This window comes from Bactrocera oleae, chromosome 3 (genome assembly GCF_042242935.1).
Source record: "Bactrocera oleae isolate idBacOlea1 chromosome 3, idBacOlea1, whole genome shotgun sequence".
Taxonomy (NCBI): domain Eukaryota; kingdom Metazoa; phylum Arthropoda; class Insecta; order Diptera; family Tephritidae; genus Bactrocera; species Bactrocera oleae.
In genome coordinates this window covers 67,065,222-67,080,482 of record NC_091537.1, presented here as the reverse complement: position 1 = coordinate 67,080,482, position 15,261 = coordinate 67,065,222, and the positions used below count along the sequence as shown (strand labels likewise).

Genomic DNA, 15,261 nt, shown 5'->3' with positions numbered 1-15,261 from the left:
TTTTGTCTTTTTGTTCAATTACTTTGAATTATAGCTTTTCAGTTAGAAAAAGTTTCTTTTTTATTCCACGTTTGATTTGAAAAATAAGTTTTTTTTATTGTTGCTTCAATTTTTAAATTGAAACTTCACAAATTTTGAAATCTGATTTTTGGATTAAAACTGAACTATTGAACTTTCAATACCAATTTTCAAATTAAAGAAAAAATAAATTTATAATTTATAATTCTGATTTTCGGAAATACAAAATTCATTTCCAATTTTGGGATTGAGAATTAAATATCCAATTTTTTATTCCGACATTGGGATAAAAAATGATATATCCGATTTTGGGATTAAAAATGATGTATCCAATTTTTAATTTCGAATTTCCGATTTACCAAAAAATAAATTTCCAGTTTTTAATTCTGATTTTCGTATATATTAAAAAAATATATTTCAAGTTTTTAATTCTGATTTTCGGATTCAAATTATATATCCAAATTTTAATTCCGATTTTGGCTATAAATGAATTTCCAAACTTTTATTTCGTATAAATTTTAAATTTTTATTTCTGATTTGGGGATTAAAAATTAAATTTTAAATTTTTTATTCAAAATTTTTTTAAATTAAAACTTCGCAAAACTGTACGTAAGAATTTTATTATTTTTTCCCTTACGCATTACTTAATTACCACAAAACAAAATTTTAGTTAATGCAAATTTTAGTTATTAAAATTATATCTAAATTATATATTTTATAATATATCTAGTTAATACTCAACGCGGTTGCTGCAATGCAAAATATCTCTATTAAACCAAAATGTATAAATTTTTCTGGATTATAGCTGATATAGCTTAAAAATATGTTGTTAATGCAATAATTTCACAGGTGTACACCACGTTGTATGAGTAATCTGCTTTAAGTAATTATAAATTGTTAAATAAACAATTTGAGCATTTTTACATTAATTTCCAACCTTATTTAGCTTATGACTAACATTTAGTTTACTTTTTGCGTTTTAGTTTTTAGAATTACATATGAAGTTAAACAACGTTTTTCGAATCGCACGCGATCAACAGACGACAAATGCTTAACGCTTGGTGTAGTCTATCAGATACATTGTTATACGTCTTACTTGCTTTTACTTGGGTTTCGAATCAAATGAATTTGCACAACACGCTCCTATATAATATTTACTTCTACAAAATTAAAGCAAAAAGGAGAAACAAAAAATAATGAGCGCGTTCCACAAACACACATGCCACAAACTAAAATTTAAAGCTGAAAATTCGTTGCTTGCGATTGCCTGGCAGCCGCTTTGGACTGCTTGATGAAACGTAGCGGCGACGGACGACTGCCACTGCGGTCGCTACGCATCGACTCATCCTCCAATTCAGCTTCGGCCGATGTGGTACTGCCACCACTGCCGCCGCCGCCACCAATGCAACAGAAACGGTTCTGCGCCAAACGTATGCTACGTGTTAGATCGATAGTATCGCTCTGTTGGCGCAACTCGATTTCAGCAACGCGCTCCATATGCTTCCACTGGCGTACGGCCAATACGAATGCGTCTGTGACATTGCTGGCTGCTTTCGAGGACGTCTCAATTAGACTGGTTATGCCATTGTCCTGGCACCATTGTTCCACCTCTTCGTAGTTCACCTGACGATACTTTGCGGCCATGTCGAGCTGTTTGTTGTATTTTCACAAGCGAGAACATTTATTAACGCCCAATGCATGAATGTATGTGATTTAGGTACTTACCTTATTGCCAACAACAATAAATGGAAATTTGTCCGCCTTAACGTCGGCATAGTTAATAAACTCACCACGCCATTGCTTCAGTCCGCGAAAACTGTCGCGATCATCGACGGCATAGCACAGCATACACACATCTGAGCCACGATAGAAAGGTGTGCGTAGCGCGCGAAAACGCTCCTGGCCAGCAGTGTCCCATATCTTGAAGAAATATTTTTTATTAAATTGTGTGTTTTGAGAATCGTAAAATCAATTCGTGTGGGTTTTCCTTTAAAATGATCCAGATGAGGTTTTCTTGTAATTTGCAAAATGAAATTGTAAGTTGATTGTTAGGTTCAATTGAATGTGCTCCTTAAACTTAATAAAGAAAAATTATAGTGAAATCATTGTGTCACGTTGCTTTTTTTTCATGCACACACGCAAATATATATTTAGACTTAAGTGAATATTTACACAAAAGCGATAACCAATTAATTAATTCATAAGAAATTTCTAATTAACCTCTTAATTGTAGCTAACTGGGAAATAAAATTTGGCAAAGATATCAGTAATAAATAAAATTCTGTTCACATAGCATTATTTTTAATTATATCTTGAACAATACCCTGTCCCCAGTTTGTCAAGAAATTTTTACCACCCAAAAGAAAACATCGGAGACCCTATAAAGCCAAGCATACTGCTAACTGCGAGAAATATAAGTTTCACCCAACAACTTATAACAAAGAAATAAAGTCCGCCAACAAAACAGTTTGACTGTGACAACGTTTGATCAACACCAGAGGCAGGCAGGCTACACAAGGCTCTGGCCAGAGGAAAGACCGATCAGCGCAGAATAAAGAGCACAGACACTCCTGCTTGTGCATTTCCCATAGACAGTTCGAAACGACTAAATACAGATCGCTCGAATTGGGCAGTTGTAAGGCATTTATTCACTGCAAAAAGTATCAATTGGGTACTGGCTTCCTTCTCAAAATATATGTCCATGGGGTCAAAAGGCATCTTACCAGAACTTCTGCAACAGAGGGTGCAAGTTACTATTACCGCTCCTGCATACACTGATAAGAGATTACCAGGAATATTAACCTCACCAGAGACAAATTCTAGTTACCAGTGACATTCCGGCTATAGAATGCCAACTCGGCAGCATTCTTCGGAATTATTGTAGGATTTTTTCTGCCACCACAACCTAATAGTATTAAGAAGTCACAACAATCCAAATAGTGATCTTACGGAAAGTGTCATTTGAAAGTTTCTTCATTGGGTGGTGGGGAGCGTTACCAAGAAAAAAGTAAGTATGCATAAATCGTGGACCTAAACGAAAGCTCACCTAATACGTTACTCATAAAGGCGTATAAAAATAAAAAGCCATTTTCGATAGTTTCTCATGATTTTAAGGCAGTAATCTGGTAACTTGGTTTGGAAAAATCTACTTTTCGAAAATACTATATATTAGAAATACACTACACTATTTTTGAACGAAAATAGAAATATTGACTAAGTTATAGCACCTATACGTGAGCGTCTTGTAGTAGTACGCACTGAGTTTAATATATTATATATAATATTTAATCTGTTGTTGAAACTTTAAACGCGTTTTTCTCGAAACAAGGCTCTTACGGTAAAAATTTTATATCCAACCGATCGGGCTAAAATTGAATATGTTATTTTACTCAGCAGTAGCTCTCGCTATGGAGCTAGGATCTTTCTTTTTTCGCTAACCTTTTTTTCGAAGTCAACCATTTTTTTATTTTTCAACGAAATTGTTTAATCCTAGTTCGAACCAGAATGACAAGCTCACAGAACAATAATCTTTTTGATTTTTCTATTTCAGATGTCCTCAACCACAAATTCCCAAAAAAAAAGGACAAAAATAATTTTTTTTGAAACTGATTGAATTTTATTTTTTCCAAATAAAATATTCTCAAAAAAGCATTAAAAAAATGCAAGTTACCAGACTACTACCTTAAGCCTTACAAAGCCAACCAGGCTCTATTCGGATATATAGATCCAAGGGCCTTATTCCTGCGTCTGTATATCGTTACGCAAATTAGAAAGAGGAGCTCCGGTTTTTCCGGCTTCATGTTGCAGAACCGACAGTTTGTACAAGAAGCTAAACATATGTTGGCTCAGAAACCATAATCTACAATAAAGAGATCAGCCTTAAATAACGAGAAAACTGAGCTCTAAGGGGCATTTTCTTGGGTTTCTTTATATGACTCATCTCCCGAGTGATTTTATGTTTCATACACGCATACAGCATTTATTAGCTAATATTAGAGTAACAACAACTATACTATTGCAACGATAAAATAACCGACGGATTTACATAAGGCATGGCCTTTCTACGGAAAACTATTGTAATAGGAAATTGCTTATACAATTGTGTACACATCTATACATACATATTTATGCATGCCTAACTACATTTAAGAAAGTTATAATGTGTATATGCATACTAGGGCTCCTAAAATTATTCGAATATCCGGATAGCTAGTATTATTCGAACAGTCGTACGATTGCGACTATTCGAATAGTTACTTTGCTGCGAGTATTTGAATAAATGAAAATTGTTTGAAATCCAAGCAGCCTTTGATTTTTGCCTTCTTGTTTTTTTTTTTTTTGTTTTTTCGAATGAACGCTTACTATTCGAATAGTCGACAACGAACGGTTAACCGAATAGTCGAAAATGGGCGGTTAATCGAATAGTTGACAACTTACGTCTATCCGGATAGTGAAACCGAATATTATTATACGCATAAAGCCCTATCCGGTTAATTCGGTTGGTCGAATAGTCGAATACCAATAGCTCTAGTACATACATATATCCCTCGTGGGTATCCTCTATTTTTATACCCTGAACAGGGTATTTTAAGTTTGCCACGAAATTTGTAACACCCAGAAGGAAACATCAGAGACCTTATAAAATATATACATAAATGACCAGCATGATGAGCTGAGTTAATTACGCTATACCCGTCTGTCCGTCCGTCTGTATATACGAGAACTAGTCCCTCAGTTTTTAAGCTATATATTTTAATTTCTCACTAAGAAACTGCTCGTTTGTCGGAATGGCCGATATAAGACCACTATAGCATATAGCTGGCATAAAAAGGAACAATGGGAATCAAGTACTTGTATGGAAAACTTTTTCATTTGACGAGGTATCTTCACGAAATTTGGCATGGATTATTATTTAAGGCAATAATGGAATCGCCAAATAAATTGTTCAGATCAGATCACTATATCATAAAGCTGCCTTACAAATTGAACGATCGGAAACAAGTTCTGTGAAGGGTATTATAGTCTCGGTGCAACCGAAGTTAACATTTTTTCTTGTTATTTTTAATATTTCTTATAGTTATTAGTGATAGTTTATTTACAATATATATGTATTAGTTACATCAGCTCTGGTTATAAACAACAAAAAAGCTTAATAAACATAGTGGAATAATTATATTTATTATAAGAGAATCATGATTCGATAATTAGGTATGCAATTTTGTAAGAATGTGCACATTCAACAATAAAATCATTCATAGTAATTAAGAAATAATTTTTTTTTATCAAAATTGCAAAGGCATGGCAACATTTGTGTGTAAATAAAAACGAAACATGCCGGTAAAAACGAAATGTAACTTTTCGATTTACATAACTATATATAAGCAATGTGCATTTGTACTATATACAATATAAATTTGTATATGTATTGTATAGAATTTGATGCCGGTAATGTAAGCCAGATCGTCGACATTTGTTGATTGTATATCGTGAATAATTAAGCATTTAAGACATAAACGGTAACGGTCCGACGAACTAATGTGTTGAGCATTATTCTCGTTGTTTGGTTGGTTTTGTTGCACATATGTACATACAACTATTAAATTTCCCAGGGAATGCAAAACGTAATAGCAATTAACAACCAATGCGACAATTGAGTGTCAATTTTATTGCAAATTAATAGCTGCAGCTATTGACTGACGAGTTTGCAAATTCTTATAATCTACAAATACTTGTAGACAAATTTTGGTATAGATTTACTGCAAAGTACTTGTAAAACCCATAAGATCTGTATCTTGATTATTCTTGTTCTTAAAAGCTATAGTGGTGCAATTTGAAAAATTTGTATGGAGATTAGACCATTGTCTTAGACAGTTATCCGTGCTTACACCGGTAGAGAGATTGCAGGACTTCAGGTGCTCTATCCATTTTGTCCGTTTATGTTGATTTACCATTTGCCGAATCTCCAAATTGAGATCCCTTATCCGGGGATCACAGGGATCGGCATGGCGTAAGTTATCGCGCTCGTTTGCTATTACAGTAGCTTGGGCTGGGAAATTAGGGCGGAGTTCTGCGATTCTTCCAGCCGGAATTGACGCTCGCCAACGATGACGTAGCTTTGGACTCTACTGTCAAGGTCTTGTCTAGTCCGAGGAGACATGACGACCTCGGACCCGAAGAAGTGCGCGAGCTATTTTAGCTGGCAGTTTACACTGCACCCTTCGACCGACAAGGCCAAACGATGTATTACCCGACGGCTGCGCAAAATGCCAAAAGACTGCGCACCACTTACTTTCACCGATGGGGGGGTTCAGAGTGTCATCAAAAAGGCCAAATCGTCGTAATCCTTGGTCCTGGAGGAATAAGCATACTGATGCTAAAACATCTAGGCTCGACGGGAGTACCCTACCAAGGTCCTCAACTTGTCGATGTCCACTCTTTAAATACTACCCACTACTGTTTAATTTCTACATTCCGAAACTCCCCCAACCACCAGCGAGAATTTCCGTGACCTCGTACGCTGATGACTGCACGATACTAACGTCGGGCAATGGAATCGATGGCATGCGCTCAAAAGTAACCAGCTACCTCTCCGACCTTTCTCGCTTTTTCTCTGCAAGGAGTCTGACACTCTCCCCCACTAAATCCACATCGACCATTTTCACAAACTGGATGAGTACGGACTGGATCTGAACATTTCAGTCGATGGCACAAAAATTCCGACAGTCAATAACCCTAAAATTTTAGGCGTTACATTGGACAGTTTGTGCTCCTTAACTCTTCATACGACCGCGATAATTGCCAAAGTACAGAGCCGCAACAAAATTCTCAAATCGCTTGCCAGCAGCTTTTGGGGAAAAGACAAAGAAACGTTGTTGGTAACATCCAAGGCAATCGGTCGACCGGTCCTAACCATGCATCACCAATATGGTCGCCTGGATGTAGTGCAACGCACACGAAGAAGCTTCAGACTTGTCAGAACACTGCACTCCGGACCATCACGGGATGCCTCTTGATATCCCCAATAGAACACCTGCACAGTGAGGCCCTTATGCTTTTGGTTAAGGAACATAACGGGCTCCTCTCCAAGCAGTTTCTGCTGGGGTGTTTTCTAAGAAAACAGAAGTAGACGTAGAGCCCGAGTTGCCTCGCGAAACCAGAGTCACCCTCGCGTAATTTCGTTCTTGATATTGTAGCAGGTTAAACTCCTACCTATCCAAAATAGACCCCGACACCCCAAACATATGTCCTGCGTGCAATGAGGCTCCGCATGATATTAATCAGCTCTTTGCATGCCCAACAAACCCAACTCATCTAACACCCTTTTCCCTATGGTCCGACCCCGTCGAAACAGCTTGTTTCTTGGGCCTCCCGTTAGATGACCTCGACTACAACCAAACTATTACTTATCATCCAAGCGGGGACTAGATAACCGTTACAACAACAACAACAGTTATCCATGCCAAATTTCGTGAAGATATCTCGTTAAAGAAAATAGTTTTCTATGCTAACAATTAATTTTGAACGATCAGTTTGTAGGATAGCTATATTCCAAAATGCTCCGATATCGGCATTTCCGACCAATGAGCATCTTATTAGGGAGAGAAGAACGTGGGCAAAATTTGAAATCGATATCTCAAAAACTGAGGGTATAGTTCGCGTACATACAGACGGACTAAATCGACTCAACTCGTCACGCAGACCATTTAGACATATATGTATATGATTTATAGGGTCATCGACGTTTTCTAGTTGGTGTTACAAACTTCGCGGCATACTTAATACACATTGTTCCGGCTGTAAAAATTAAAAAAATTTCATACAAGCACATTATAGGCGCCCGATTGTTTTGATTGTGTGATATAAAATTATAGAAAATAGTTTTTTTCTAACATCGATCATCACTTGATATGCAATGTCAAACCTCCGAGTCGTCTTTTAATCTGAAAAGGCAGTCGAAACGTTAACGCTCACATCACAAATAGAAGGAGAATCTCCATTTACAACACAATCGGATTAGCGTAACCGGAACGGTGCCAGATTATGATCGTTCAAAGGCTATCATCTAAGCAGCAACAACAAAACTGTTGGAAAATATTTTATACTATTGTCTTAATTCAACAACTATAACAACAATAGGAACAGAAGCTCAGTCAATCATTGAGCATAGATGTGGCATGTATATAACGAGAAAATGTAAAGTATAGTTTACGTAAAGTCATATTTTCACTCACATTGTCACGTGCAAACTTTCTTTTTTAACATATGTAAAGGAAATCTTGGTAGAAGGTAAAAAATTAGACATATTTATATGGTACATATGCATAAATCCTTTAACTTATTCACGTTACGAAGACCTAGGTCCATATTTAATATCAAAAATATAATATTTTCACATCTTTGGGTCAATATGCTTAATGCGCTAAGGCTATCAGAAGCAACAAGCGAAAATCTCAGTTCAAAGGAAAGAGACGCAAACCGGCGACAGTAGCATTAATTTACTCATAAATACATACATACCATAATATATCCTACATAAAAAAAAATGTGGACCTACAAGGTGCGCATTCATAAAATGGGTTATAATTTACATTAGCGACGTCATACCCTTATCGATAATTTTTTAAGGTCAAATATTGTAACAGATAAGGAAAAATAAAACAAAAATATATGAAAACAAGTTAGGAAGAGCTAAGTTCGGATGTAACCGAACATTTTATACTCTTGCAAATTGGGTTACGTATTACGTATATACATATGTGGGAGATAGGGGTAGTATTGACCTGATGTTATTTATTTTTGTCTTTGGGACATATTATTAAGCAGAAAAAGATGCTGTCTGAGTTTCATTAAAATACCTCACTTACCATCACCAATATGTAATGAGTAAAGTCAACCGTATGTTTAAAAATCCTGATATTAGTTATATGAGGGCTACTCCGAGTTTTTACCCGCAAAGATTCACCATTATTAGAAAACGACGCTCACTCAATTTTATTAAGATAGGAGTTCGAAATTTTTCTATTAGGTATGTTATATTGGTGCTAAAGGAAGTATTGATCGGATTCAATTCATTTTTGACATACAAGCATAATATTATCAAGAAAAGATTTTTTCCGAAGTGAAAGAATCAGATGTAATTTCAAATTCTGTTATATGGAAAGTAGGCGTGGGTTTTATCCGATTTAGCCCATTTTCGCACTGTAATGTAGGAAGGTGAGGATAATATTACCTGCCGAATTCGGTTGAAATCGGTCGAGTAGGTCTTCAGACAAGGGTTTTGACCTAAATGTAGGTGGTGCCAAGCCTATTGCCTTAATTTGAGATTGGCTTCTTTAAAACCATCTTGCATCATCCTAGGTATAAAATTTAATGTCCCTAGCGCATTTAGTTTTTGTTTTATCGCGTTTTAGTAGTTTTTAACAGAACTTTATATGGGGAGAGGATGCGACGGGACGCGCCTATCTAATCGTTCTCACTTTTTTGCTAAGGAACACGTGTACCAAGTTTCATTAAGATATATTATATTTTACTCAAATTATCATTTGCACAGACGGATAAACGGACAGACAGTCACTCGGATTTCAACTGGTCTTTTCATCCTGATCATTTATATATATTATACTCCATATCTATCTCCATATCTATCTCGGTTATTTATAACTCCATATCTATCTCGGTTATTTTTAGGTGATACAAACAACCGTTATGTGAACAAAACCATTATACTCTGTAGCAACATGTTGCAAGAGTATTACAAGAAAAAAGTTGGCTTTAAGCTATAATACCCCTCACATGTGCATTTCTTAAAGCATAAAAGGGTATAAAGAGATATTTCTTTTGATTTTGATCGGTAACTTTGGATTTGGAGCGCTGCCTGGGAGAATAATCTATTCCAAATTACCTGAAGATTTCTTATCTAATAAAAAAGTTTTTCATTCAAGAACTTGATTTTGTTCGTTCAGTTTTATGGCAGCTTTATGATATTGTGGCCCGATATCGACGGTTCAGACAAATGAGCAGCTTCTTGGAGAGAGAAGGACGTGTGCAAATCGATATCTCCAAAACTGAGGCACTAGTTCGAGTATATACAGACAATCGGACATGGCTAAATCGACTCAGTTCGTCCCTGTTCAGGGTATAATACAAGTAATAATAATGCCCCCACATGAGAGTATGCGTATTAATTTTTTTGGTGCGGTTGTATACAAATTGGCTTCTTAAGTAATTAAGGAAAATCCATTAAGTAAAATTAAACCAAATATATTTATTGTGAATTATATCAGTATTCAAGATTACACCACGTGACTAACAGATAGCGGTCAATTGAGATTTTCTCAACGCAAAACATTAACATTAGTTTGTAACAAAAAAATGTGAAAAACAAAATGCATTGAAGAGTTGAGAGCAACATATAATTCAAAAGTGCAGATAATTGAGCTTCATAACTGTAAATCGCAGAAATCAGAATATACTGTTGTAACACTTGAAAATTTGTGTAATTATCACGGTGGTTGTTAACATAAGTATGTATCTTCTATTTACAATTTTATCTTAAATTTAAATTGTATAAACAAAGATAGATCTTTGTTTACAATGCTTTTTGCAAATGGGTTTATTAATATACACATACGATACACAATCATATTAACGTACATACTTATATCATAACGTAAAACAGAAACAGTAATTTTGACTTAGCAAAAGTTAGCAGTATAGCGCTTTAAACACTCATTCATATCTTTTTTTTGACGACCCCCCATCCCATTAGTTGATAGAAGCTACTTATACTCATTCATCCATAAATACATACTCGGGTATACATTTCAAAAAGTAGCGGCTTAGATAGGCCTTTGACTTTGATTTGTCGCTCAATGCCATAGGAATTCCTGTTCAATGCGCTTTGTGTTCATTTAATAACTCACACATAAATATGAATAAATAAAAAGAAAAAAAAAATCATATTCGTTCTAGTTTCTTAGTTCCTAATCAAGCTTTTTTCACAATTCGTTTGAAATCCTTCATGCATTGTATGTTATTTGCTCCACTTACCTGTAATGTATATTTCTCGCCATCCACATCGATGTTTTTATTCATGAACTCAACGCCAATTGTGTGAAAGTTGTTTTCGTCGTAACGATTCGAGACAAAGCGATTCATCAGACAGGATTTGCCTACGCCACCATCGCCCAGTATAACAACTTTTAGGAGTATGGTTTTGTTTGGTGGACGCATATTCGTCATTGTGATAGCTTTGTAATATTATCTGTTATTACAACGATTACGTTAAATCACTGGTTATGTGTAGTTACCACTGGTTGTCGGATTTTTTTTTTTATTTTGTTGTAATACTTTACATAAATGCACTAACGAACAAGTAGTTTCCAATTATATCTAATTTGTTGTTGGTGATGTTTCACCTCACTGCTCACGACAGCCTACGACGCACTGAACGTACACTAATTACTTTGTTGTATTTATTATTTGCCTTTATACTTTATTTTATTTTTATTCTAGCATTTGCACTACTTTTGAACTTACTATTATTTAATATAATTACACAAATTTATATATAAATTAATTTAAATGACTATTTCCGCCTGTGTGTTCCAGCACCAGTTAGCAAATAAACCAGCTGTAGAATTTCTGTTAAACACAAAGATCTCCACTTGGTCCTATTGGAGAAATAATGGCCAGCTGTTCGCATAGGGTTGCAAAGTCGCTAAAGTTTATTGGCTTTTATACGATGAGTTTGCAATAAATATGTAATTGCCCATCAGCATTTGCGAAAACAATACATGAGTAAGCCAATATTCATTTTTTTGCATGCATATTTTATTATCTAACAAGGTTCTACGATGAATTCAACTCTTTCCTTACAGTTTGTACTTTATTACAACAAAAAGGTTGGCAGCCCTTATCATTTGTACTGTGGACTTAGGTTCCCCAATTAGCAATAACCGTTGGTTCATGTCATTGCTAAATTGTGTATGTTTATACCAGAGAACGTAAATGAATTCATTAACATTCTCTGTCAGTATATCTCAGCAAAACCAAAAGTCATTATTAAATTGTTCTTCATTAAATATGACATATATAAATATATACATTCATCTTGTAAATATCAATAACTATTCCTGCACATACGCCACCTGTGGCCAGCGAATGGCATCCACATAGCGAATTGTAGAAAACTACCTGCCGCATACAACACTGTGCTGTTGGTATTTAATTTAGCTTAGCGTTCAGTGTTGTCAGTGTTGTTTTTGTGACAGCTGAAATAGGTTGTTAGTTGGTTTATTGTGTTTTGCGTTGGTGGTGTTTTCTGCAAGTGGATTTTTTTACACATCAGGAAAGCAAATAATTTATTGCGTGCAAGTTGTGAAAATTACAGTACTCCTTTGAGTAATTGCTTCTTTTTATTACACCCCTACGTTGTAATAATAAATTAAATGCATTTTGTATGAATTCGCAAGTAGCAGAAAATAAACTTGTGTACGGATTTACAAGTTTATAATTGAATGAAAATGTGCGCGCTTTGTTGCAATTGTAAAATGTAAAATAAAAACAAAAATTAGTGAATTATTACGAGATTTACGTTGGCTGTGCAGCAGCAGTCGGTGGTTGGTACATAGCGGTGTACAAGCAAGCAGCGTATGCAATTGCAGTTGACGTTGACTGTGTTGCACCAGCTGAAGTTATTGTTTGTTAAATATACTTCGCTAAAATAAAAAAAAGCGTGTGTGCTACTTCTCACTAAAAAATAAAAAATAAAAAAATCTTGCAAAAAAAAGGTTCATAAGTGCGTACATATGTATGTGCAAGCAATTTCAGGTGTGCTAATAAGTGAAATATCTAATTATACATTTTTGTTAAAAAAAACTACGACATGGTGATAAATAACCAATAAGCCTTTGGCAGAATTAAAGTTAATATGCTGGTATATAGAGCGTAAAAAAGATAACTAATGGAATTTTTAACTATTTATTGCGAATTTGATAGATCAGTGTGCAATTAAATATTTTCTCAGGAAAGAGCTAAGACGAAATTCTGCTCTCACAGCACAACAACAATAAGAAAACACACAATCCGAGCAGAACCCAAAAAAAATGTCCTGAATAGGTGTTGTTAGGTGGTAGTATGGTGAAATCTACGCGCAGTGCTGTAGTGAAGCAAAAAAGCAAAGAAACAAGAATTGCGCTAGCAGCAAGCAGTCAACGTGCGGCGAAAAAGCAAGAATAAAAAAGTAGTTGAAGGTTATTTAAAATATTCTGCTTTTATTGCTTTATACATACATCTCTTCCCCTTCCCGTACTGCGCAGGCGAACAAATCTAAACAAAGAAACAAGTATTAAGAACAGTGGAAAGTAAAGAAGTGAAGAACCAGAGCGACCGATACGTTCATGTGTCCAACAATCGTTTACAAATGTATAGTTGTTGTTGTTATTGTTGGTCGTTCTTTATTTCATATTTCATTGTGTCCTCTCAATGCAGTGTAAACAAAAAATCAAGTGTCATCCGCCAAGCGCCAAGTTTTGTTCGAAAACAACAACGACAACAACAATAACGAAGTGCTATAGTAGCAAAGGCAAATCAGTGCTACTTTAGTTGGTCGAGCATGTGTACAAGGGAGTGCGCTATAGTGTGTATTGAAAAGTGGAAAGTAACGTTGCATACATGTGTGTGTTTTAGCGGAGAGTGAGTGAGTGGTTCCAATAAGAAATAAGGACAGTATTCGCACGGCAGACGCACAAGCAAGTATTTACATATTTAGTGAATTAGTATAAAAATTAGTAATTTATTACTATTTAATGTGCAGTAATATTTCCATAAAATAAGTAATGAAATTTTTATAACGAAAATAATTAAACCAAGTTGTAATTACAAACAATTTAACGCACACAAGTGTACGTAAGCGGCGCAGTAGGCAGCGCAAAACGTCGCAGCAGCAGCAGCGAACCCACGTATGTGCAATCGCAAGTGAGAGAGCGAGAGAGAGTGTGTGTGTACGAAACAATACTAGCGTCCAGTGTACGCAGTTGTAGAGAGCGAACGAGAGCTGCAGCGTTGTAGCGTATGTAAAGCAGAGAAATACGTAGCAAAGCGTTGGACGATTGGAAAAATGTAAAGCAAAGCAATGCAAATGTCAATAAACTCTATAAAGGTAAGCAACACAGCTACAAAAAAAAATACGAAAACACGCACACATGCATTGTTAAGGTATATGTGTGTGTGAACGGTTGAAGCATGCAAGCAACATGCAATGCCTGCATACAACAACTGTAATGACAACAATAAAAAGCATTAAAGGTGCAACGCTGTTGCAACGTTGCCACGGGTTTTCTGGCACAGGTTACGTATGGTGGGGAGTGAGAGAAAAACTCTTGAAATCCTGTTGGTTGTTGAAATTTAAATCAGCCAATGGAACTGACTGTGTATGTACCAATTTGTGTTCTATTTTTTTTTCGGTTTGCATAGTAAAATTGTAGCGTTAATTAAAGTTTTTGTGTAAATTTTTAATATTCGGGCTAACTGTAATGAAGTCACGGTTGAGTGTTCGTGTTTTGTTTTTATTTTATTTTGCATGGCGAAGTTTTGAAGGTTGCTAAGCGCACCGTGAAGTGTGCTTCATTCTTGCAAGGGCTCTATTATACATATGTATGTACGTATTTATATAGTTACAACTGAAAATATTTATTAAGTGCATAAAAATCTGGTTTGAAGAGGAGCTTGGATTTGTATTAAAAATTTATTATTCCAGAACTTGTAATTTTTTTTTGAATTCAAAATTGGAATGCTAAATAAGGTTATAGACCGGTTAAATAAATTTTGAAACGAAAAAAAAAAATTACGATGAAACTCATTAGCTAAGGAAGAGAGTATAAAAAATGAAAGGCAAGGCCTAACCTCAAAATTTATGTGAAAAACTCAAATAGATAGTTTTTAGATATTTATTTTTATTTTTTACATACAATTTATTTCTTTTACGAAATTAAAAATTAAACTAACATATGTTAAAAGGTATTAAATAAACCTAATTTCTTTTTTTTGTGATTTTTCATGTTTTTTTGACTTTATATCGGAAAAATACCCTACTTTTCAATTAAAATATCTGCTTTCACTCTACTTTCTGATGTTACAAAAATATTATTTTGGTATCGGGGGCAATCCTTAGATTGTTAAGCTTGATGAGAGCGATTTAGCCCTAATGGGTAACAAATATTGAATTATTGATGAGAGATCACA

The 15,261-nt window shown here is 35.1% G+C and overlaps 2 protein-coding genes across 4 annotated transcripts in view; one reads left to right on the top strand and one right to left on the bottom strand.

Annotated features, from left to right (window-relative positions):
- Positions 1-278: 278 nt before the first annotated feature.
- Rab9 (RAS oncogene family member Rab9) lies at positions 279-11,668 on the bottom strand. Its single transcript, XM_014230781.3, has 3 exons — positions 11,068-11,668; positions 1,744-1,938; positions 279-1,668 (listed from the first exon to the last, which is right to left on the bottom strand). The coding sequence occupies exons 1-3, from the start codon at positions 11,257-11,259 to the stop codon at positions 1,255-1,257; spliced, it is 801 nt and encodes a 266-aa protein (XP_014086256.1). The 5' UTR covers positions 11,260-11,668; the 3' UTR covers positions 279-1,254.
- Positions 11,669-12,280: 612 nt separating this feature from the next.
- The window catches only part of Hr39 (Nuclear hormone receptor FTZ-F1 beta), a 72,655-nt gene continuing 69,674 nt past the window's right edge, over positions 12,281-15,261 (top strand). For all 3 annotated transcript variants that reach the window (XM_014230786.3, XM_036371021.2, XM_070106762.1), the window contains exon 1: positions 12,281-14,179. The gene's annotated coding sequence lies outside the window, so the exon portion shown is untranslated. The remainder of the gene's footprint in view (positions 14,180-15,261) is intronic.